General features: G+C 42.2%; 1 protein-coding gene across 1 annotated transcript in view; it reads right to left on the bottom strand.

The window, feature by feature from the left end:
* Positions 1-15,035: 15,035 nt before the first annotated feature.
* Positions 15,036-26,238, bottom strand: part of ube3c.S (ubiquitin protein ligase E3C S homeolog) — a 77,800-nt gene continuing 66,597 nt past the window's right edge. Inside the window, 5 exon segments of the mRNA NM_001087330.1 lie at positions 15,036-16,090; positions 18,973-19,103; positions 19,767-19,833; positions 22,459-22,647; positions 25,274-25,486. Of these exon segments, the coding sequence (NP_001080799.1) occupies positions 15,920-16,090; positions 18,973-19,103; positions 19,767-19,833; positions 22,459-22,647; positions 25,274-25,486 (771 nt within the window). The 3' untranslated portion in view covers positions 15,036-15,919.

Below are 26,238 nucleotides of genomic sequence, written 5' to 3'. Positions count from 1 at the left end.
AGTGAGGGAACAGTGTGGCCAGGGGCAAAACAAAGGGAAATCAGTGGAGCATAACCACATAGGGATTTTACACACAGACACCCCCCTAAACTGTATCACTTTAGTTCGCTTTTAATGTGGATAGAATGGGCCCCTCAGGGCCAGTATTAATGTACAGATAGGACCCCCTGAGAAACGAATGTCTGACATAAAATGATTTCATTGTTTACGTTAGGGATGCCCAGCCTATGCTGCCTGTGGCGTAACTAGGGTTGCCACGTTTTCTGGAAAAAAATACCGGTCTTTATAAATATCTGTTTTCCCTATTAATAACATTGGAATTAGGCCGGTATTTTACAGGCCTGGCCGGTAAAAATGATGGTTGATCCCAATGTTATTAATAGGGAAAAATTATAAATATATAGGAAGGCCGGTATTTTTTTCCGGAAAAGTTGGCAACCCTTATTGTGATCAACCATCATTTTTACCAGCCAGACCAGTAAAATACTGGCCAGGTGACAACACTAGGGGGCCGATTCACTCAGCTCGAGTGAAGGATTCGAATGAAAAATACTTTGAATTTCGAAGTATTTTTTGGGTACTTCGACCATCGAATGGGCTACTTCGACCTTCGACTACGACCTTCGACTTCGATTCGAACGATTCGAAGTAAAAATCGTTCGACTATTCGACCATTCGATAGTCGAAGTACTTGCCCTTTAAAAAAAACTTCGACCCCCTACTTCGGCAGCTAAAAGCTACCGAAGTCAATGTTAGCCTATGGGGAAGGTCCCCATAGGCTTGCCTGTGATTTTTTGATCGAAGGATTTTCCTTCGATCGTTGGATTAAAATCCTTCGAATCGAACGATTCGAAGGATTTAATCGTTCGATCGATCGATCGCAGGATTAGCGCTAAATCCTTCGACTTCGATATTCGAAGTCGAAGGATTTCAATTCGAGGGTCGAATTTCGAAGTATTTTTTACTTCGAAATTCGACCCTTAGTGAATTGGCCCCTAGGTGTAACTAGATGTTACTGGGCACCACAGCAACAGACCCCTGCGGCTACAGGGGGACCCAGGAGGTATAGTGGCCCTAGTTAATGAGCAATTTCATCATGTATTGGTAAAAAAGGACAACCTGTGGATATGTTAGGGGTAAGGTTGCCACCTGTCTGGTTTTGACACAGACAGCCTTGTATCTTGTAGGGCTGCCTGGGTCAAATCTTCCTGCCTGGTTTTCCAAATAAGGAAAACCGGGCAGGATTCCCCATGATTGACACGGCGATCGACTGATCGCTGAGTCATAGCCCTGCCCCTCTATGTCTTGCCCCCCCCTCTACATCATGGCCCTGCTCGGTCTCCTCCGGCAACCCTAGTTGGGGGCCCTAAAATTAATTTGCTGTGGGGCCCACTAACATCTAGTTAGGGTAGGGTTGCCGTCTATCCGGTTTTCACTCAGACAGCCCTGTTTTTGGAAGGTGAAAACTGTTTGTCCACTGGTCCTGCCTAGGGCTGCCAGCTTTTCTGGAAAAAGATACAGACCTTCCTATATATTTATCTTTTTTCCCAATTAATAACATTGAGCTCAACCATCATTTTTACCGGCCAGGCCAGTAAAATACCGGCCAGATGGCAACCCTAGCCCTGCCTCCGATGTCACATGCTCCGCCCCTCAACATCACACACCCTGCCCCCTGCCCGGACTTGGGCAAACAGAAAGGTGGCATCCCTACCCTAGGGGGTGGCAATTTTTTGAAAATAATTGCTGTTTCTATATTTCATAACTATTAATTCATCAAGCATCATTTTCACAGGCCAGGTGGTAACCCTAAAGGCTACGGTCACATTGGTCTGGTTCTCAGACTGAGTATTAATGTAGGCCGAGAATCAGCCCCTGCACTCAAATCAGCACTCTTCTGTGCCGGCATCCAGAACCACTGAGTCAGCCTGGGTGTAGGCATTTGGAGCAGATTTCACCAACAAAAATGCATACTCACGTGTTTTAGCACTGAAATTTGTTCCATGTGCCCGCACCTGGCCCGGCTCAGTGGTTCCGGGTGCAGGTGTAAAAGAGAGCTGATTGGAGTGTAGGGGCTGGTCCTCAGTCTGTGTTTATCCGCATGCTGTAAATAAGCTGCGTGTGACCATAGTGTTAATAGTCTGTGACTGGGCATCTTAACTCCAGACAGCGCCATGAGTCGGAAATAGATTACTACAGTGGTTGGACTTCTGGGTTTGATTCCAGTCAGGGTACTGTCTGCAAGGAGTTCGTATGTTCTTCCCAAGTCTGTGGGGGGTTTCCTCCAACACTCCAAAAACACACAGGAAAGTTAATTGGCTCCGGATAAAACTGACCTTAGGCCGTGTTAATGTGATGGGGCTTTTAGATTGTAAGCTCCAATGGGGCAGGGGTTGATGTGAATGACATATCAGATCTTTAAAACACTATGGTATTTATTGGTGATTGTAAATTAAGAAGAATAATAATGCATGGCTGCTAGTTATATAGTATCAACCATTTCCTCCAGAAACAGATTGTCCCTGGAAGTGTCACAGGTGTTTTCCTTAACTAAAAAATATTTGACCTCCCAAACATTTGAGTGACACCTCCGAACTAGGATGGCCACCTGTCTGGTTTTGAACTGGACAACCAAGTTTTTCTAGGAGCTGTCTAGTTCAAAACCTCCTGTCCAATATTTATGTTTGTAAAAACTGGACCAATTCCATGTGGCTTGTAGACATAGCCCCACCCCCACATAGGGTTGCCACCTTTTTATAATATTCTTACCGGCCAGTGGGAGCAGTGCCACACCAGGCAACGGGGCGATGATGTAAAGGATTGGGATGATGACAGTGAGGGGCAACATCACCAGACGTCCGAGAGAGTCTTTGGGAAGGATGAAAAGTAAGAGATTGGTAAGTTTTTACTGGATGAGGGTCTTAAGGGGGTGGGGCGGGCCATTGGCTACACTTTGGGGTATTACAAATTTAGAAGGGGTTGGGCAGAGGTCCTGTGCCTAGGGCAGCACTGAACCTAAATACAGCCCCTCCTCCTGGGAACTAAATCTCATGGCCAATACCATAAATTGTATTGGTTTTTATTATTAGCCTTCCAATTCTGTCTCTATCCTCCTTAAAGCTGAAAATTATATCTGGTTGTAGGGGTCACTGACCCTGGCAACCAAAACATAGAACGAGTTTAAGACTTCTGCTTTTTTATTGCTTGATTACATTTTCAGGGACCTCTTCTATGCATCTTTGTTTTTAAAACTACTCCCTGGTTGCTAGGGTAATTAATCCTTAGCATCACACATAATAGTTTTAATTCCAAGCCTGAGTGCTGCCAAAAAAAAAGCAACTAATTAAAAACCATAGACTATAAAGAATTACAAATTCTGCTGTCTATATTATATTCAAAGTTAATTTAAGGTGAGCTACTCCTTTAATGTATTATTATGTCCCACTCCTGCAGCAGAAATATAGGATTAGTCTGAGTCACTGGGATATTACACAAGAGCTATGTGTGACTCATTTCCCATATCCAAAGAAAAGGAGGGTAATGGGTTAACATGGTGCTAGATGCAGGGAATCAAACGCAGCCCATGCTTTCTGATTAGGGGGAGGTGCAGGAACAAACATCTTATAGTTTAATAACAAAGCCTTATGGGCATATATGATCTCTCGCATATTTAGAGTCACGCAGCAACAATGTGCATGGAAACAAAATACATCTACATTTGCACGCCATAATACAGGCAAAGGTTTCGAGTGCTGGCTCAGTGATTTGCACTCTTTAAATTTAAAATTAAAGTCTGAATGCCAAAAACTTAAAAAAATCAAGTTTCTTTAACTATAAAATCCGATTTTTTGTAGAAAAAAAACTTGATTTATTACACCCCAAGGAAGAAAAAAGTCAGAATCTGAAAATCCGGCATCTCAGACCTATCAAGGTTGTCATTGGGAGAGGTCCCTATCTTACTTGGAATTTTCTGTGGTCTGTGCTGGAATTAGACCGTAAATCCAACTATTTCAGACTTTCCGGCAAAAATCCGAAAAAGCCAGAAAAAATCAAGCAATTCGGAAAGAAACTCTGAAAAAATTGTATGATTTGGATTTTTGCTTGATTTTCTTCGCTTTGTCGAGCAGGCGCAAAAACGTATTCTGGGCCCCAATCCGTTTAAATCGTGCTTTTTTAATAATAAATAAGCTGCAACCGTGGATTCTACTTTGGTATGACCTTTTTTAATTAAAATGGTTCAGATTTTGATAAATAAGACCCTAAATGTTACAAAAGGTCCCAAATCTCAAGATATGGAAATATATGCAAAGGGAACTGGAAGAGCAGCGTTGTGTCTCCTCGTGTTCATCTGGATCTAAGGAAAGGGCAGCCGAGTTCCCAAGAACTCCCAAACATATAAAAGATAATTAGTACAAGTCACTTATTGCCCAGCTACTTATGTGTTATCCTCACTTCGCCATCTTGTGGTTGGCAAGCTAATAACAACCACACAGGATGTAGTATCCTATCAGATGTAGTAACACATATAAATACCTTCCATTTATTATAGTTTCCCATGCCACAGCTCCAACTGCCCAACCAATCACTGTTGCAGGGTCAACCCTATAATTTGGGAACCAATACCCTATAGCTTGGAGTAGAAATATAAAGAGTTCCATAGCCTATAGTCAGAGGCATAACTATAGACAAAGCACACCCTGCTGGGCAGTGTCAGCAAACAATATATTGTTGGTGTCCCCAATACACAACTTTTTATTAAGACTGCCAAAACCTCTTGTCATTGTAAGCCCTAGCCATGTCACAGTTATAATATTTATATTATGTGATGCTCTCTATTGGTCCTTTATGTTCATCCTGTAGCAAAGATATGTTCTTAGGACCCCTCTAACCCTTAGACTCCAGTGTAGTGAGTATAAGTGATTCCTTATAATCCCTTTTCCTGCAGGTTATACAGTGGAGGGGTGAAGGTTCTTGATGGTTGCCATCGCCCGGGGGAACAACTCCAATGCAATAAATATTTTGGGGAGCAGAGGTAAGTATTACATGTCCTATTTAAAATCGACATGATGGTTTAGCATTAATCCATCAGCCCTAAATATGAGGAGTAGAAATCCACAGTAAATTTCTCAGGGTGTTTTCATTGTGTAATTTCCAGGAGAACTTTTCTGCTGAAACTTTACACCAGTGAAGCAGACCCTGCAAGTGCAGGGGGCCCAGGATGTATAAGAGTCCCATGAGGCCCTAATTCATATACAGATTCAATAAATATTGGTAAAACAAGTCAATCTCTAGCCATTTTGGTGGCCTGATCTTTGGTGTGGGGCCCAGTAATAGTTACACCACTTTACACCACCGATGGACTGCAAGCAAACCTGGTATTTTGATCATTCTCTGCTTTATATGTTACGCTATATGGTCAGAGTTAAAGCAAAATGTAATTCGATTATAAGCCCCTCTATTAATAACAATAGCTTAGTGGTCAACCAGTGACTTCCCCTGGAAACTAGGGACAACCAGTCTCTATGCTGTTGGATCAAATGTATTTCTAGTCCAGATTCTGGGGAAAAAACAAAACTAAATAAGCTTTCTCCTTCTGCTAGTCAGGCCCGGATTTATGGAGAGGCCACCAAGGCCCGGGCCTAGGGCGGCAGGATTTTAGGGAGCGACATGATGCCCAATCACACCCACATTAGTTCAGAAACACTGGGGAGGCACAGGAGATCCAATAGTTTTTAAATTTTCCTGTACGTCAATCCCCATTGCTCCGGTTCCGATGATGAAAATTTGATTAAAAAAAAGGGAGGGGACTGGGCGACAAATGACAGTGGGCCTAGGGGAGCATGTTATGTAAATCTGCTGCTAGTGTTACTAATAAAACTTAATGATGCCATTTCAAGGAGGGACATCATTTTTTGACTACGTCCATTTTATGGCCACACCCCCTAATCACCATGTCCATTGTACCAAATTTGGCAGATTGTTAAACTTTGAACACATTTGTGGGAGTTGGCCCAAGTGTTTTAACAGTTTTGCTAAAGAAGCTGCGCTTGCAGTTTAAACTGCTGATCTCAGTTCTCCAAAGAGACCTGCTTATCTTAAATAGTTACAGTTGTATCTTTGTTTATCTTAAATCGTTACAAATGGATCAAAGTGCAGGCGCTGAGACGTATTCTGGTCCAGTTTGGATGTTTGTCCATTGAACTATAATGAAGAACATAAGAATGTTGGAGGTTCAGTGAAGATTCTGAACACAGGGCATTTTAGAGGTATGATAAAGGAATGGAAGACAAAACTGAGATAAATGCACTGATTCATCACAAAAAATCTAGGTTCACATGAGTTAAAGGGCCAGAGAGCACAAAATGTGTTTTGCCCCAAGCTCCACCACTTCTTGAAACAATCCTCTTTCACAACTTGAGTCTACCACGTTGGTGTTCCTTTATTCCTTTGATATTGTTTGTAATGCAACACCAATGGCAACTTGATCACTATACATAATAAAGAAAATAAATCCTGTATGGTTTGGGGGTGCTGATCCCATGTGCATCCTGATTGCAGATCTAGGAGCAGGCCATAGCTGAGACAGGCAATCCATAGGCAGTTATAGGAATATATATTTAGGAGAAGTAAAGCTTAACTAAAGAAGTAGGTAGAAATGTTGTACATTATGTTTTGGGCTTCTGTACCAGCCCAAGGCAACCATAGCCCTTCTTTTCCCTTAGGCAGAATTAATGTCTGTCCCCAGGTCTCGTCTTTTTCTCCTGTGCCTTTATTTGGGAGGAACTGACCTAAACATGTAGAAATGGCTTCTACTGTAAAAGGGATTTATCTCACAATTCGCTTTCGAATTTCCAGGAATAATTTGCTGTTATGTGCAAGCGCTCGCCAACAACATAATGTCAAAGTTCACACTTAAAACTCTTCACTGGGATCTTGCCCTTAAACACCTCCTAAACCCAATCTACACGCAATGTGTCTTGTATTTCGGAAAGAAACGTTTAATATCAGGTTCTTTCTTGGCTGTGATAAACTAGCAGCACTTATCAACTTAGCAACTGTAAAAGGGAGAATGTTTAAAATATTGCTGAAAATTTCTCTAGTGTTTTCAATTTCTTCTGCCAGGGAGAAAAGCTTTCATTTTCTCTTGGATTTTTTCACCAGGGTTGACATTTTTGGATTTCAAGAATTTGCTATTAATTAGGAAACTTTTTTTTTATTCTAATGCAAAAACATTCAAATTATTGAGAGATGTATGTAGAGCAGTGATTCCCAAACAGTTTCTCGCTGACCCCAAGCAATGAGATACAGCTTGGAATTCCTTAAAGAGCTATTTTACCTATATGGGTGGTATTCATATTGACTTTGGGTCTAAACAGTATTACCATTTTGGATTGCCAATCAACTTGAATTTCATCTGTTGAAGGTGGTTGTCCTGAAAGCTTGTGCCATCACTCTCTGATATAAATACATGCTGTTACTAAAGGACTAAAGCTGAACTAAAGAAGTAGCTAGAAATGTTGTACATGATGTTTTGTGCTTCTGTACCAGCCCAAGGCAACCACAGCCCTTTAGCAGTAAAGATCTGTGTCTCCAAAGATGCCCCAGTAGCTCCCCATCTTCTTTTCTGCTGATTCACTGCACATGCTCTGTGCTGCTGTCACTTACTGAGCTTAGGGACCCACTCACAATATACAGTACACATAGAATAGAAATGTCACAATATAAGGCTGATTAGTAATTAATACAGATAATTACTACATGGCAGCACAGAAACCAGTGCAATTAGCATCAGAATTTAATAATCAGCAAACCTGTAGCATCAGCTTATATTACAGCCAGGGAAGCTCATTTTCTGCTGGATAATTAGTGACGAGCCCTAAGCTTAGCTTCTCAACAGCCAATCAGAGCCCACTGAGCATGTGAGTGTCACAGACACTTTCCAAGATGGTGACCCCCTGTGACAAGTTTGAAGTCCTGGATCATTGCTGCTATTGACAAGTATCAATATAAATCGGGAGCTAGGTAAGTGAGAACTAAGTAGGAGAGATCCCGCAGGTTTGAAAAACAATTACATATTAATCAAAAAGAACCTTGTAAAGTGGGTAGTTATGGTTCCACAGTCATTGGGACCCTTCCCCCACACTTAGTAGCAAACAGGTTCCAAACTTTCACTTAAAATTACATAGCACAAAAAGCGATTTAAAACTTAACTTTTAATAAGACCAATAAGAACAAGCACTGGGCCATGCCCACACACCACTCTAAGTAAAAACAAAAAATTCACTGATGCCAACACATGTGAGTGAGCAGTGCAGGTCTGTGACCTTAAAAAACATGCACTAAAAGCAAACAGGTGGACCATGAGGGTGTTATATGGGCTAGGTCTAAGTGGCAGGTATAAAGTGAACATGCCAACCAACAAAAAAAGTTTTGATAGCCCACTTTCTCTCCCTTCTTGAATTCAATATCCCAATTCTACCTGTCTACATGGGGAACGGATGGGAGCTAGGTCCACCACCATCCACCTATGTAGCCCTACGCGTTTCGCCAATGTAATGGCTTCTTCAGGGGCATAGGTGGAGCTGCTGTGTCTGGAAAGGGTTTAAGCTTTCCATTGGCGTCCCTCTTGGTTGCGCGGTAGTTTCCCTTTGCACATGCAAAATAGGATTCGGAATTGCTTCGGTATTTGGCCGAATCTTTCGCAAAGGATTCGTGGGTTTGGCTGTATCCAAAATAGTGGATTTGGTGCATCCCTAAATAGAAGTGACCTATCCCCATGCACAGCGCAGAATACACGCATCGGCCTATAAAAAAATAAATGGAGAAAAAAAAGTCTCCCAATCATAAAGGCAGCAATAATCTTTGAAATAGTGCGCAATTCCGCCAAATCTTCATTTATTAGAACAACATTGAATATATTTCACTAGTTCCAGCCGGGTCCCGCGGAAGATTGGATCTGCTCCAACTTTTAATGAACAACATTGCACGAAAAAAAAAAAAAAAGTTGGCAGTAAAATGGGCGAAATAAATCTGCTACTGAAATGTGATATGTTTTGTTTTTAATGGAAAATGTGCCCCTAATTTCCTGTTCTTCATTCTAAAGTGAAACCTTTCCATTATATGAAATAGCTTTAAATCCGAGAGTCTGTTATCTGAGGGGGAATTAATGAAATGGGACCATCGGAGAATAAAATCAATTTTTTTTTTAAAGATTCAGAGGGTTGAAACTCACATATTTCTTTTGTTTTATGAGTGGGGTACTGTATTTCTGTATTCTTCTTAGCAGTGAGACATGGGACAAATACTGGGGGACCATGCTCCGGGCCCGCTGACTGGCCATGATCTACAGACTGGAAGTTTGCAGCACCCAGAAGAAGCGGCAAGAGGAGTTAGATACCAGGTGTTTTCATGAGAGGGGGTGGGGGTTTCTGTGGCTAAGGTGGTGAGTCCTTAGGTTGATAACCCAAGGAAATGCCTAATTTTCCCTTTAAGTAACACCCCACACTAAAAGAATACTGTTGACACAAAAAGTCATCAAAAAAGTCTTCTAATGGTAGGATCCAATGTGTAGCTTCGTTCAGTGGTCTTGACTGAAACAACTAATGATTGTTTTAAGGTCTGGGAAGATAAGAACAGATAAAGGGATATTATAATCATGTGACCATTTTCATGTCGGCTTCAATTTCTTGTGTAGATGTCACGGTCGGCACCCTAAAGCCAGAACCTATGCTAAGCACCCTGTTCTCGGCTCTTGCTTCTAACAGCTGCCTCGGGAGGAGCCCTTGGCTAATCAGATGCCGCCAGGTCTTATTAAGAGAGGTGCCAAGCGAACGGTTCTGAGCAATCACAGGGGCACGACAGTAAAGTTAAAGTCTTTTGGGCAGAAGGTCACAGTACAAGGCGTAGACGGAAAGCGTAGTCAAATCAGGCCGGATTGGCGCAGGCAGAGTACAAGCGGAGACAGACAGGCAAGGGTCAAACCAGGAGATCAATCAGAAGGGATATGGATACAGGAGAGTCGATTACCAGGCAGGGTCAGGATTACAGAAGTCAGAATCCTCAAAGGTAGGCAGGGGTCACAACAGGAATCAGAAAACAGACAGATAAATAGCTCAGAAGCACCAGGAACTCACAATGATGATCTTATAACGGGCAGTGAGAAAATACATTCGTCCACTTTAAATACTTTTAAACTTCGCGCCATTGCGCGCTGGCATCATCACGCCAGCGCGCATGCGCCAATAAATAGGAAGAATGCGCGCCCTAACTAACTGTCCCCGCCGCACCACTAGACCACCAGGGTGAGTTATCACAGTAGATGACCAGTCGACCCATAGTCTATCCTCTTGTCCAGTGATCCCCAACCAGTGGCTCGTGAGCAGCATGTTGCTCTCCAACCTTTTGGATCTTGCTCTCAGTGTTCTAAAAGCAAGTGCTTATTTTTCAACTTCTGATTTGAAGGAAAGCTTTAATTGCCTATTAACCAGGTCTTCTGCCAAACAGAGCCTTCTGTAGGCTACCACTCCACAGAGGGGCTACCAATAGCCAACAACAGCCCTTATTTGCACCCCCCTTAAGACTTTTTGCATGCTTATGGTGGTCTCCGACTTTTGCATTTGAATGTGGCTCACGGATGAAAAAGCTTGTTGACCCCTGCTCTTGTCTAGGCAAAATGCATATGGCCTTGCAATTGGTCAGATATCCCACAACCAGACCCACATTTGCTCCCAACTGGAAAAACAGCAACTCCATATAATTTTTTGACAGTTAGTCTTCCTCCATTTTAGGACTATTAAAAACCCTGACATAGGCTCAGAGAGACCACTGCACTCCCCAATATGATGTTGTTAAAAGCCAAGTTAGAAGCCCTAGGAGTTGTCAGGAATCTGGCAAAAGTTCAGAAGGCAGGCAGCAAGGATCATTGTCAGGAGCAAAGCCAAGGATCAAAAGTTCAATAAATAGAATTTTAGGAATTAAGAAACACCCAGGAATACAAGCGGAACCAATAATAGGGCACTGAACCCGTGATCTCTGTGCACTTTTATTTAGAATTTTTGCGCCAGATGAGGCACAATGATGTCACTCGTCTATGTGTCAACACTGCAATGAGTGCCGCCATCTTGGATGTGGCGCTGAAGAGGAGGTGGATGACCTTCAGGCGCTCCTGACAATCAAATTAAAAAAGGGGAGGATCAGCGCCTATGGCGCCTGAAATCACTCAGCACCCGACTGCCCATGTTTTATTGCCATTCACTTAAGGTCTTAGAAAATGATTCCTTGATTATGAATTAAGGTAGAAACTTGTTGATAAGTTATAAGACTTTGTGTACGGCAGATCAGCGCAGTCTGTATATTAGTCTGAATCTGGTCTTTTCTCTGTTTATGACAGTGTTTAACACTTTGAACTGGTGGATATTTTATCTGGCGTAATGGATGATAATGTACTTCCAACAACGCAGTCGCCCTCTCGGAATACATTACCGCCCTTCCTCGCAATGAATTCACATACTTTAGGTGTCCAGGAACACATTATGGATTTATTGTGCTATGAACTGAATAAGTAAGTAAAGCGGAGCGAAGAGAAGCTGGCCAATTATTTGCGAGAGCCGTTGACGGAGATTAATGGAAATTGAACACTTAATCCATGTCAATGTTAAAGATTCCACTAAACAACTGAAACACTTAGAAGAAAAAAATAATTGAGGATGCTGGTGGCACGGGAAGCCGAGAGTTAAGTGAAAAGCCATCAAATATGCAAGTGCCATCTGTATTGGATATATAGAACCTTTTGGATTGGCTGCACCCAAAGGTGATATCACATGACTGGTGATCATGATGATTAAACCAATAGAAGCTCAGGTTAGGAGAAGTGCTTGAGATTTGTGTAATCTCAGCGTATATTAAAGGAGAAACAAATTCATGTTAAATGAAATACCACTTATTTTGATTCTGTATATGTAAAAAGTTATAGTTGGAGGCTAAAGTTCTGGTATGAATTGCACTGGGTTTGCTACTGAATCTGGAGACTATATTCACCCCAAGTTATGTTGCTTTTCAGGGCGCAGGCTGATGGTTTTGAGGCTGCAGAATAGTAGTCTAGTAACAGGCATAGGGATAAAGTTGTGTTCAGAATAATAGCAGTGTGTTTAAAAAAAAAGTGAATAAAGCTGAAAATCCTTATAATGGCTTTTATTTCCATAGACGCAAATGAATTGGGAACACTGCACATTCTATTCCCAATCAAAACAAGAAGAAAAAAGTATCACATTTGTGTTATTCTTTTACAGAAAGTGAAGAAAAGGGAATATTAGGCTTCTTCTTTACAAACTCACACATTTGGTTTCCTTTGAATCTCTGAACTAATATTTAGTTGTATAATCAGTGTTTCTGAGAACTGCTGCACATCTGTGTTACATGGACTCCACCAACTTCTGGCTCCTGTTTTATTCCACAATTCTTCTGTATTTCTGTTTTTGCCTCGGAAACAGCATTTTTGATGTCACCCACAAGTCTTGCCTCTTCAATATTTGGATGTATTGAAACTGATCCATGATCCCTGGTATGTGATAAATAGACCCAACACCATAGTATGAGAAACATCCCCATATCATGATGCTTGTGCCACGTCAAGTGGGCCTATTTACTAAATGTCCATGGGCCAGATTCCAATTAAATGATGGTGTAATCCAAATAGTTCAGTGGAGCTCATGGTCTGGTGGCCAGAAAAATCATGTTTTTAGCATTTTAACTTTGCCCATCTTAGTACTGGATATGAGGCCCATAATAGCTTTCTGATATCTAGAGCAGTGATCCCCAACCAGCAGCTTGTGAGTAACATGTTTCTCACCAACCCCTTGGATGTTGCTCCCAGTGGCCTCAAAGCAGGAGCTTATTATTGAATTCCAGGTTTGGAGGCAAGTTTTTGTTGTGTAAAAAACAGTTGTACTGCCAAACAGAGTCTCAATGTAGGTTGACAATCCACATGGGGGCTACTAAATGGCCAATCACAGCCCTTATTTACCTTCTCAGAATCAGTGAACTCAACCCCCAAGATATGAGAAATCCCTAACTAACTAGTGCTATGTCTTAAAAGATGAGCCATACTATTAACTTAGGTATTTCCCAGCAATCTTATTATTACACTTACGCATATCTCATGTAAGCAAATAACAAGGGACACTTGAGGCCCAAGCTAATTCTTCAAATCTATTGAGACCAAAAGGCAAATACTGTTTCTACATGGACTGGACAGGGCCGGAACTAGAGGCCCAAGCTAATTCTTCAAATCTATTGAGACCAAAAGGCAAATACTGTTTCTACATGGACTGGACAGGGCCGGAACTAGGGTTGCCACCTGGCTGGTAAAAATGATGGTTGATCCCAATGTTATTAATAGGGAAAAAAGGTAAATATTTAGGAGGGCTGGTATTTTTTTCTAGAAAAGGTGGCAACCCTAGCCAGAACTAGGGGTAAGCAGAAGAGGCAGCTGCCTATGGTGCAATGATAGGGGGGCGCTGGGCAGCTACCTCTAAAATTGTCTTCTGCCTACCCCTAGTCCGTGTTCGCACCCCTCAGTCTTCTTTCTTTTCATTCCCTCTGTCACCCACTCCTCCATCACTCTCCCCTCCCTCCCGTCGCTCTCCCCTCCTTCCTATCATCCTCCCCTCCGTCTCTCTCTCTCCCCTCCTCCCCTTCATCTCTCTCTCTCCACTCCGTCTCTCTCCCCCCCTCCCCTTCATCTCTCCCCTCTGTCGCTCTCCCCTCCCTTCGATCACCCTCCCCTCCGCCTCTCTCTCCCCCTTCCCTTCATCTCTCTCTCTCCCCTCCGTCACTCTCCCCTTTGTCACGGTGTGTGTGTGTGTGTGTGGGGGGGGGGGGGGGGTGGTGGTGTTGGCCTGGCCCTGGATCCCTATAAGGGCTAAACTTCACCAGAGCTTTTGGGGGATGGTGTCGGATCGACAAAACACATCTGACAAGTCGCGATGGTGTCTCATGGGTCAAAATATATTGGGACTGATGACTGTCGCATGAAGAAAAGACTCTATCCAACTTTATCTGATCCAACTTTACATTCTAGCCTAGGGGGATCATATTTTGTTGCATCCTACAAAATCTTGTGCTGTTGCGCAGCAGATCGGATAAAATCGTACCCACAAAATCTGATGAAAAGCGCTTACCCTTAAGCTGGCCATAAACTGGATGTTGCTAGGTTTTGACTGGGGCAGAGTAGGGTAGGGGACTAGAATAGCCTCTTCCTAATAATTTTTGATCAGGTCAGATATTTGACTGACTGGAAGTTCCCGATGAGCAAACAATGTGTTGGGCCAATGATATAATCCACACTGGGTGGATCTACATGTCCTTCATCTTACTGTCCCCAATGGACATAAAAGGCATGTTTTTGCTTATGTTAACTTTCTCAAATGAGTAAATTTTCCTGATAACATCAGCTTAGGCTCTTTACCTGTTTTTCATGTGTTTAGGCTTTTCAACTTTATCAACAGACCAGGCCGAATATCTCAAATACCAAATGTTCAAGAGAGTCTAAGAAATTCAAATATGGACGTTGTCATACAAAAAATAGTCTGAGGACCTTCCAGCCAGTGTGGGGTCCAATACTATTGCCATTTGTGTTGCATCCAGCCTGCTGACCTCCTGTTCGCCAGCGCTTATGTAAAATAATGACTTCATAGCTGCCCAATTGTAAAATCACCTCATTTGAAAGTAAAATTTCCCCAGGGTCTAAAAATTTTGGGAAAATGGGGCCAATATAACTTATTCTCTTTAACGGAAATGGTGAACAACTGGATGATCCCTAGTTCTGGATCTGTAGAAAAAATGGCTGAATAATATGAGCTGTTGTAACACGAAACGCGTAAGGCTGTATAAGTGGACATAATAAACTTTTTTTACTCGATTTTACCTGTCTGGTGGAAGAATGCCTTAATTTAAGTGCCTAAACCACAAGTTTTTTGAATGCTGAATAATAGTCATGCCGATATATAAGAAGCAGGGAAACGCAAAAGACCAATGTGTTGTTTGAAATAATATTTAATAGGTGTTCATGTATAACCATCTCCATCGCATTGACTGTACTACATGAGCGGAAAAAAAAAGAAAATTACAAAAAAAAATCTGTACAGAAATGGAAACCCAACATTTAACTCATTGATATTCACAACTGTTTCTATAGCAATCATGATGTACTTTGTACAGAATCACGTAAAATGAATGTTCCGACCTGTCGCTTTCGTGGTGGCGTCAATACAAAGGGCAAGTAAAATACTATAAATGACACATTTGATGGCTACCGTCGTGAGCAGAAGGTAGTGAACGCAATAAACTTTAGTGGAACCAGTTAAAATTCTGTTGATAAATATTTCAGGTGCGGGAGAAACAAAACGATTGGCTGCAGCAAAGCTTTTCCCACGATGCCTCTGGGTATTATTTCTTCGGGACCCTGTTTTAAGCCACTGAGGAACTGGATCGATTCTGGGTAAGTTGTGATCTTCTTCTTCTTCTTTGGTTGATATTTTTATCCGGGCTGGTTATAAGGAAGGGCAGAAATAGCATTGAGTCTCGCGGGGATTAAACAAATGTGTATTGTAAACGGAGATACTGACGCGTTTCCAACCTGCAGTTGATGAAGTAGCCCAACAATAACAACCAGTGTCCCATATATCGAGCACTTACGTCTTCTTCTTCTTCTTGGAGCAGCTTTCCCACAGTGCTGGCCATGTTCGCAAACAGATGAACCTAACAAGCGGCATCGGTGAGAGGTAAAACTTATGACAGCCATGACTCCAGCAGGGTTTTTTTTCGTTTCGCACAATGAAGCCGTTCACCTATCCAGAAACAGCTCCAATTGACGTTGTAATTAAAAGTAGGCACTGGTTTCTAGTCCCTCGTCCAGGGCCTCTCAGCTCAGCTCAAAGCCAGCGGCACACTCAATAGCATAGAGGAGCTTGCTCTTCATGAGATGCTCATCGTAGAACTCGGGAAGCTTTAGGAGGTTCATACAGGTACTTGCAGTCGGCAGCCGTTCCAAATCAGAACCTCCGTTGTGGATGCAGAAGGCAGGGTACAGCTCCTGAGGGGCAGATAGGGAGGAAAATGTTATTTTCTAACACATAAAAGTCTGTTTTTACTAAAGGGAAGACAGTGATGCACAAATACATCCAGCTTTAGTACATGTGTAATGTATTTCTCAGACTGAAATGAGTGAACTCTCCTCATAACCAAACGTTTCATGTGACAAACAACTTGCTATGAATCCCAGACTGGTACAGGTAATGGATCCATTATCCAGGAAACCGGTTATCCACAAAGCTCAGAATTACGGACTTCTCCCATTATTTACAAAATGTATTTACTTTTTTTCTTTAATAATAATAAAACAGTAACTTGTACTTGATCCCAACTAAGATATAAATAAAGGTATACGGTAGCTCACCCTTTTTCGATTATAGCTGGATATCCTGTGTCCATACCCCAAAATGTCTCAATAGATATAGTTGTAAGAAGCAGGACCATTCCAGAGCAGTAACTATGACTGCAAGTGCTTTTATTGAGGAAAATTGCCATACAACATGTTTCGGGCTAGGCCCTTGACATTATGACCTGTTTATGACATTATGATGTCGTTTTTATTAGGGAAACACAGAATCCAGGATTCGGTTCGGGATTCGGCCTTTTTCACCAGGATTCGGATTCAGCCGAATCCCTCTGCCTGACCGAAATGAATTCAAATCCTAATTTACGTATGCAAATTAGGGGCCGGAGGGAAATCACGTGACTTTTTGTTTTCAGAAAACAAGGAAGTAAAAAATGTTTACCCCTTCCCACCCCTAATTTGCATATGCAAATTAGGGCTCGGATTCGGTTCGGTATTTGGACGAATCTTTCGCAAAGGATTCGGGGGTTCGAACGAATCCAAAATAGTGGATTCGGTGGATCCCTAGTTTTTATCTCTAAATGACACTGTTTACACTACAAATAATTCACTCTACAATATAAAATGTCATTCCTGAACCAGCAAGTGTATTTTTTTTTAGTTATAATATTGGCGCATACCTCCCAACATTTTGTAAATAAAAAGAGGGATAAATAAGTTGCTGTGCTACGCACGGCAACTTTTTTGACCACGCCCATTTTGTGGCCACACCCCCTAATTACCATGTTCATTTTACAAAATTTGGCAGGTTATGAAAGTTTGAACATATTTCTGTGGTTTTGTTAATGAAGGTGAATTGCCCTTTAAAATGTGAGTCTAACTTCTCCCAGGGGACCTGTTATCTTATATTGTTACAATTACTTATTTGCTTATCTCAAAATTGTTAAAAAAGTATCTTATCTGCTGCTGTGGCTGTTCTGGGCTCTCTGCCAAAAGCAAATTAAGTTAGAAACCTTGTTTCTTTTTCTGGCTCTTCAGTGCAGAGAAAAAAAAAACAGGACTTTCCAGTACAAATGAGGGACTGTGGGTTGAGCTATCAAAAAAGGAATTGTCCCCCAAAAAACGTAACAGTTGGGAGGTATGTTGGTGTGTAGGTGCATCTCAGGTCATTTTGCCTGATCATGTGCTTTCAGAAAGAGCCAGCACTTTAGGAGGGAACTGCTTTCTGGCAGGCTGTTGTTTCTCCTACTCAATGTAACTGAATGTGTCTCAGTGGGACCTGGATTTTACTATTGAGTGTTGTTCTTTGATCTACCAGGCAGCTGTTATCTTGTGTTAGGGAGCTGTTATCTGGTTAGCTTCCCATTGTTCTGTTGTTAGGCTGCTGGGGGGTGGGGGGGGTAATTTTACTCCAACTTGCAGTACAGCAGTAAAGAGTGACTGAAGTTTATCAGAGCACAAGTCACATGACTGGGGGCAGCTGGGAAACTGATAATATGTCTAGCCCCATGTAAGATTTCAAAATTGAATATAAAAAAATCTGTTTGCTCTTTTGAGAAATGGATTTCAGTGCAGAATTCTGCTGGAGCAGCACTATTAACTGATTCAATTTGAAAATTTTTTTCCCCCTAATTACATTATCTCTTTAAGCTAAAGGGAAACCACTTAAACTCCTATACCCCAAGAACCAAACCTTAAATATAAACGTCTATGCGGCATGTGCTAATTATAATTTGTGTGTGTGTATATTTTTTACTCTAATAAATTCGGATATACTCACACCTCGAATGGGAGGTTATTTAAGAAAAAATCTGGAAATAGAGATTTCAGCAGACAAAAGATTGCTTTCCTCTTTTTCTTAATCCCTACTTTTTTTTCCATTTCTTCCTTTTTTCTCTCCTTTGTTGTTCTTTATTTTGATTTTGAAAATGATTACAAAGTGTATATTACTTGTGATCTGAAAGCAAAATAAAAATTTATCTGAACTCCTAATATTCGATCGAATAGTCCCGACCCGAGAATTCGAATCAAATTCGAATTGTCCTAATCGAGTTTTCCTCCGAAAAAACGTCAGTAAGTAAGGAAATTAACATATTCATATGGTTCAACGACCTCTGCCATTGACTCGTAAATGAACTCTGCAGGTTTTAGTTTTACGACTATTTGAATTAGAACTGTTGCCATGGTCGAGGCGTGATACATCTCACATTCGAATTGGGGGACTAAACTTTGTGTGAAGAATGAGTGAATTTTGACTCCAAAAAACAATTAAAAAATTCGAATTTACTAATCGACCCTTAATAAATCTGTCCCTTGGTGAACACATGAATAAAATAGCCCAGCGGATGACTATAGAATACATACTTTCCCATTTTGTTAAAAAAAAAAATTCTACCCTAAATTAGAAGGTCTGATTCTATTCCAGCCCTAAAATGCTGGTGACCAGCGGGATTGCCAGAAGCAATGGAAATGTATCCTATGAGTATGTAGAAAGATTATAAAGACACAGACACAAGCATGTACTCAGGCTGATCTGACAGTTGAGTTCACACTCATTCATCGAAAGAAGAATTTCTTACCTTGAAACCTAACAATGGCGGCCGGGAGCAGCTGGTGACGAATTTCAGCAGTTTGCGCTTTTCTTCATCGGTGAAATTTTCCACAACTCTCCAGAAGATTTTAATCACGGGGTGGTCAGCAGAGTATCCCCCTAAATCGTAGCCATTATGACATTTAATTACATTAATACAAGAATTTTTTAAAGTTTTTCTTACACCATTACCTTTAGGGCAGAGACACACTCAGATTCGAGGAGATAAGTCACCGGCGAAAAATCTCTTCTTCTTCTGGGCGACTAATCTCCCTGAACTGCCTTCCCGCCGGCTAGAAAGTAAATTGCCGGCAGGATGGAACTCGAAATGCTTCGTTTTCCGAAGTTAATCGCATCCGAGTGCCATCTCGCCGGCGATTTACTTTCTAGCCAGCGGGAAGGCAGTTCAGGGAGATTAGTCGCCCTGAAGAAGAGGAGATTTGTCGCCGGGCGACTAATCTCCCCGAATCTGCCTTCCTGCCGGCTAGAATGTAAATCACCGGCGAGATGGCACTCAGATGCGATTAACTTCAGAAAACGAAGCATTTCAAGTGCCATCCTGTCGGCGATTTACATTCTAGCCGGCGGGAAGGCAGTTTGGGGAGATTAGTCGCCCCAAAGAAGAGGAGATTTGTCGCCGGGCGACTAATCTCCCCGAATCTGACCGTGTGTCTCTGCCCTTACTCTAACCAATAGACATATCCCAGACTACCTGATTTTTCCGGCAAGATCGCCCTAATACACTGACGCCCCTCTTCCTACCTAGTCCAAATAAATACATGCCTGAATAATTTGTGAAGGACTTCAGGTCATCCAGGCAGATAGGAACTTGTGCTCCGGAAATCAACACCTGAAAGAAACAAGAAAAAGAAATTACAGAAGGCGCGTTTACCCACTGACTGACGAAAATGGCGATAATATGATTTTATTATAATAATTCGAACCTATGTATGTTCATTTATAATGACATTGGCATATAAAAGTCTCCATAATGAAAGTGACTGGCTGCTCATGAATGGAACCATTCATTTGTCTGCTGACCTTCTCCCCAGCTTACATGAAGCCGGTACAGATCCCATAGACTTCATTTTACTTAAATAATTAATAATTTTAAAAAAAGAATTAATTTTTTCTGTGATAATTAAACATTACTTGATCCCATCTAAGATATAATGACATTTTATTAGAGGCAAAACAATCCGGTTGGGTTTAATCAATAATGAAGTGATTTTTTAGTAAACTTAAAGGAGAACCAACCCGTAGCCCCCCTCTACACCGCAGTATCTATTCTTCTGAGAATTTGACCTGTATCCTGACCTGCTATTAATGTACAGAGAGCACAGCAGAGACGCCATCTTCTGTTTGTCCCTGATCCTCTTCTGTTAGAGCGGAGCATGTGCAGTAGAAGCTGGGCATAGATTCAACTGCACATGTTCCTTCAAGATCCGCGTCAGAAGAGGATCAGAGACAGACAGAAGATGTCGTCTTTGATCTCTGCTGCGCAACTCTGTAGATTTATAGCAGGTCAGGAGGTCAACTTCTCAGAAGAATAATACTGCAGGGTTCCAGCTTGGAGGGGGACAGTAGAGCAGCAATGGAGGGGGGGGGTGGAGGAGGGCTAGAGTTTAGTGCTCCTTTGAAGGAGAACCAAACCCCACCAATAATAAAAACCCCTACCCACTACCCTACATACTCCCCCTCCCTGCATAGGTGAGTACCCCTGAAATAGCCCCTAATTCATTACTCACGTATAGGTGCAGAGTAAGCAGAGCTGAGCCATCTTCTCCTGTATTCTTCATGAAGTGAACACCATATTGGCACATGCACAGTTGGCGCAGTCTTCCGGTTCGTAGCAACTGCGCATGCGCCAAAAGTGCCGGAAATTGCCGAAGGGAAGGAAAAGGAGAGGACCCGAAGAATACCGAAGAGCTGGAAGATGACACCCATGAGCTCCGCTGAACTTACTCTGCACCTCTACATGAGTAATGAATTAGGGACACTTTCAGGGGTACTCACCTATGTGGGGGGGAAGCAGGGAGGGGGGACTATGTAGGGTAGTGGGTAGGGGTTTTTATTATTGGGGGGTTTAGTTCTCCTTTAGGGTGGTGGCACACAGGGAGATTAGTTGGCAAGCAACAAATCTTCTCTACTGCGGGTGACTAATCTCCGCAAATACCTTCCCGCGGACAAGAATGCGAATCGCCGGCGGGATGGCATACACATCGATTCGTTTTACGAACGACTTCAGCGACTTTGGAAAACCAAAGTGATACGTATGCCATCCTGCCGGCGATTCGCATTCTTGTCGGCGGGAAGGTATTTGAGCCCGCAGCCGAGAAGATGTCTCCCCATGTGCCACCACCCTTAAAGCAGAAGTAAACCCCCTTTCTAATAAAAACCCCTACCCTCCACAAGTAAATACCCCTAAGCCGGTAATTACCCCTTGTTGCAGAGTCAGCGCAGCAGAGCTCACGGGGGACATCTTTAGCCACTTCTGTAATCTTAGGGTCTTCTTCCAGCACTTCGCTAATTTTCGGCACTTTCGGCGCATGCACAGTTGTAGCGAACTGGGAAAATGCTCCACCTGCGCCGATACGGAGCTTCCTTACTGAGATTACCGAAGCAGCTGAAGATGACCCTTGTGAGCTCTGCTGCGCTGACTCTACAACAAGGGGTAATCACCAGCTATGGGGTATTTACTTGTGTTAACTCCTGTGCGGAGGGGAGCAGGGTAGGGGTTTTATTAGAAAGGGGGTTTAGTTCTCCTTTAAGGTATGAAGATCTGTATCTGGAAACCCCCAGGTCCTGAGCATTCTGGATAACAGGTCCCATAACTGTATTAACAGTGTTTGCTTTGCATAAACTGCCACTAATAGGACAGAATTCCTAAACAACTCCCATAATCCCAAGCTGTAGATGGTAGGGATGCACCGAATCCAGGATTCGGTTCGGGATTCGGCCAGGATTCGGCCTTTTTCAGCAGGATTCGGATTCGGCCGAATCCTTCTGCCCAGCCGAACCGAATCCGAATCCTAATTTGCATATGCAAATTAGGGGCGGGAGGGAAATTGCATGACTTTTTGTCATGCATATGCAAATTAGGGTTCGGATTCGGTTCGGTATTCGGCCGAATCTTTCACGAAGGATTCGGGGGTTCGGCCGAATCCAAAAAAGTGGATTCGGTGCATCCCTAGTAGATGGTAATCTGTATAGCAGGAACGAGGCCTAGGGTTCTCATTTCCTATATCATACATGTCAGCACAGCTATTCCCCTGCATTTAACACGATTTTTCAGCAAATTTGAAACTAGAGTGGCCCTTACATCTTTCTATACATCGCAATTTCATTCTTTTCCTCTGTACAGTATTCTCTGTTGAAGGAACTGGCCAAGCCTACTCTTCCTATACTAAACCCAAATTCAGACTGGCTACAACAGGAACGAGCCAATAGTAAATATCCTTCAGTGCAATCAGACCTGGATCTCTTGCTGATCAAACATCCGGAGCCATTCGAGGTTGACCACGTTGGCGAGCCCCTGTCTGAAGGCGAGGCAGTGCGGCCGGATCTGCTTGTTGAGTCTATAATCGGCCACCAGGTGGATGTAGGCTATTCTGTTGGCGCTGGTCACTGGAATATCCTTCCCACCCGCTTTCAGTTCCACCACCTGAAGAATTAGAAAGTGTCAGGCTAAAGCTGCCACAGAAACATGGAATTTGGATAGCCAATGTTGGATTTAGTGATTAATGAAGGATAAATGCTGAATATTACACTTGGCAGGGTCTCTAGCCTGAATCATTTATCTCTGTACATATATTAGACTCTCAATTCCACTTTAGCCTTCCGCTCATTAATAAAGCAAAACTGTCCATCCAATGATCAACCTCATCGTACCAGTGGTAGAGTCACTAGATGGCAGTTGTGCTGCAATGTATAAAGCAGGAGTTCATGTTTGCAGAGCGGGACAGTTAAAATCAATGTGACTAAAGCAAACGGAATCACGGAAAGCTCCGAATTACGAAAAAGCCGTCTTCAATTTTATCTAAATAATCCAAAATGATTTCCTTTTTCTCTGTACAGGTACGGGACCTTTTATCCAGAATGCTTGGGACCTGGGGTTTTCCAGATAACGTCATTTGGATCTTCATACTTTTAAGTCTACTAGAAAATCATGTAAATATTAATTAAACCCAATAGGCTGGTTTTGCCTCCAATAAGGATTAATTATATCTTAGTTGGGATCAAGTACAAACTACTGTTTTATTATTACACAGAAAAAGGAAATAATTTTTACAAATTTGGATTATTTGGATAAAATGGAGTCTATGGGAGCCATTCCATAATTCGGAGCTTTCTGGTAAGGATGCACCAAATCCAGGATTCGACCGAATCCTTCTGCAAGTTTTTTTTTTTTTAATGAATAGAATAATGTCCATTCAATTCCTGCTGACGTGCAACTATTTTTTTTTTTTTTTAGAAATACTTAGTTTTTTTGTTAAATAAACTACCATTTGAGGAAAAAAGTCCCACACATTTTGTTGCATTTTTTATGGCACTTGCTTTTTTTTCTCGACCTTGAAAAGTAGTAAATAGGCCTCCCAGCATAATGCTCTTTACAAGGAGCCCACAAATAAAGTGATGCACAATATCAGCCAAATTGCCCCATCATTTCTATGTATTCCGCATACTAGAAGTTCATAGATTCCAAAGCAAAACCATTTAAGGGCCCCTCATGCTCAATCTCTAGGGAAAGATGATCGGAAAAACCTAGAATCTCTCTCAGTGCTCTAATAATTCCCTTTTAGCCTTCAGTGTGGCAGTTATTTAAGGAAGAGAAGGAAATCCATACAGAATAGCCATAACCTTCTCTGGCCAAAGAACAACCACCCACCAATCACTCCTCCATTAGAATTCCTCTCAGCGTCTGGGAAAAGTTTTGTCTTCAGCATTTGGAATTATTGCTCTATTATTACCCAGATAAATACAGGTTGAATACAGAGAGGGGGGATTCAGTGCCCAGAGCAGTTTTAGGATAATGTCTAAATCTTTAAAGGAGAAGGAAAGCTACGGAGGCATTTTATTGCCAATAGATTAGCTGCAATAGTGCAAGCGATAACACTACATTTATTCTGTAGAACGCTTTACCATACCCGAGTAAAAAGCTACAGAAGCTGTTTGTTTAGGACAGCAACTGCCATATTAGCTTGGCGTGACATCACTTCCTGCCTGAGTCTCTCCCTGCTCACTCATAGCTCTGTGCTACAGCAGAGAAGGGAGAGGGGGGAGAGAAGCAAACTGAGCATGCTCAAGCCCAAGCCCTAGAGGTTTAAGCTGAAAACAGGAAGTCTGATACAGAAGCCCATGTGTACACAATAGAAGGAAAGAAATGTGGTGTTTCTTTTGACAGAGGACTCAAGAGCAGCATTACTTTGAGGGTTTACTGGTGTATTTATATAGACCTTTCTGATAAAGCTTACTTAGTTTTAACCTTTCCTTCTCCTTTAAGGTAGTTGTTGGAATATTTGGATAATCTGGGGAGAACATCTGAAATGTCAAAGAAAAGGGGTGGGTGTGCTAGGAGTCAGACGCATATCAGTAGATGGAAGATTCACATAAAGTGGTGTCTAGATCTTCAATGGTATCCCCCCCCCGTGTCCTCTTCTATGAGATCCTAGTGTATTACTACTCATGAACGATTCCTTCTCTATTGATTTATATAAGTAGGAGTTGCAGTACTGTATTCATTGGCCTATTTACTGGCTGTTATTTTCTGCAATATGTCAGCACTTCCTATTAAATACTCATTGTATTTGGCATATGGAAGAATGTCTTATTCTCAACATTAAGGGGGCCCTAAAATGATCTTGCTGTGGAGGCTCCTGTAAACTTCCAGTTGTGCCTCTGGTTGCTCCTCCTCAACCCTAAGTTATTCTGCAACATCCATTGAGTCAAGGGTTCTTGATTGCCTCCTCCTGCTAACGGCATTATGGGCCTCAGTGCTTAGGATACACAAGCCTGGACTCCAAACAAGAAATCTGGATGGCTACCTGTCTAGTAATCTACAGCCAATCAGCAGCTAGTGTTCACTGGTCACCAGGTTGATGTGAATATCCGATTGGCACAGGTTGCTAGACTCGGGGAAAATGTAACCTTTTATTATACTACTTCATGTAAGTTTTTTTTGTTAAGTTTGTTGGCAATTATAGGCTTGTACTGTTAGTACATTTCGTATGACGGTAATTAGAGGGGAATTCTTGGTTGGCCATAGTTCGGGGACAAAATGGCGTGCTCACCTGCGCTTCTCCCAAGTCGTTATTGACCACGGTAAAGTTCAAGCCTAGTTCCTCCACGTCGCCTTCGTAGCTCTTTAGGAAAAGCAGATTTCTGTACATTTCGGGATCTAATGACGCCAGGTGGTGAATGTCAACGTCAGCGCTGGTACCCAACAGCTTCGACAGGAAGAAACTGGCAAAGGGCAGCTCTACCAGCATGTTTTCATATAGCGCCTGCACCAGGGAAAAGATGCCCATTACTCCCCGATTATAATAATACAGAAGTATTACACTCAATTCATCTCGCGTTTTGTATGTCCAGCCCTGAGTTCGCTTTGAGCAAGGAGCGTGTATGTTCTACCTGTGTCCGAGCAGGTTTCCTCCCAAACTACAGGATAACTGGCTCCTAATAAAATTTACTTAAAGGGATACTGTCATGGGAAATAAATTTTTTTCAAAATGAATCAGTTAATAGTGCTGCTCCAGCAGAATTCTGCACTGAAATCCATTTCTCAAAAGAGCAAACAGATTTTTTTATATTCAATTTTGAAATCTGACATGGGGCTAGACATATTGTCAATTTCCCAGCTGCCCCAAGTCATGTGACTTGTGCTCTGATAAACTTCAATCACTCGTTACTGCTGCACTGCAAGTTGGAGTGATATCACCCCCTCCTTTTTCCCCCCCAGCAGCCAAACAAAAGAACAATGGGAAGGTAACCAGATAACAGCTCCCTAACACAAGATAACAGCTGCCTGGTAGATCTAAGAACAACACTCAATAGTAAAAATCCATGTCTCACTGAGACTCATTCAGTTACATTGAGAAGGAAAAACAGCAACCTGCCAGAAAGCATTTCTCTCCTAAAGTGCAGGTACAAGTCACATGACTTGGGGCAGCTGGGAAATTGACAAAATGTCTAGCCCCATGTCAGATTTCAAAATTGAATATAAAAAAATCTGTTTGCTCTTTTGAGAAATGGATTT

This window comes from Xenopus laevis, chromosome 6S (assembly GCF_017654675.1).
Source record: "Xenopus laevis strain J_2021 chromosome 6S, Xenopus_laevis_v10.1, whole genome shotgun sequence".
Classification (NCBI taxonomy): domain Eukaryota; kingdom Metazoa; phylum Chordata; class Amphibia; order Anura; family Pipidae; genus Xenopus; species Xenopus laevis.
This window is presented reverse-complemented; position numbering and strand designations above follow the sequence as displayed.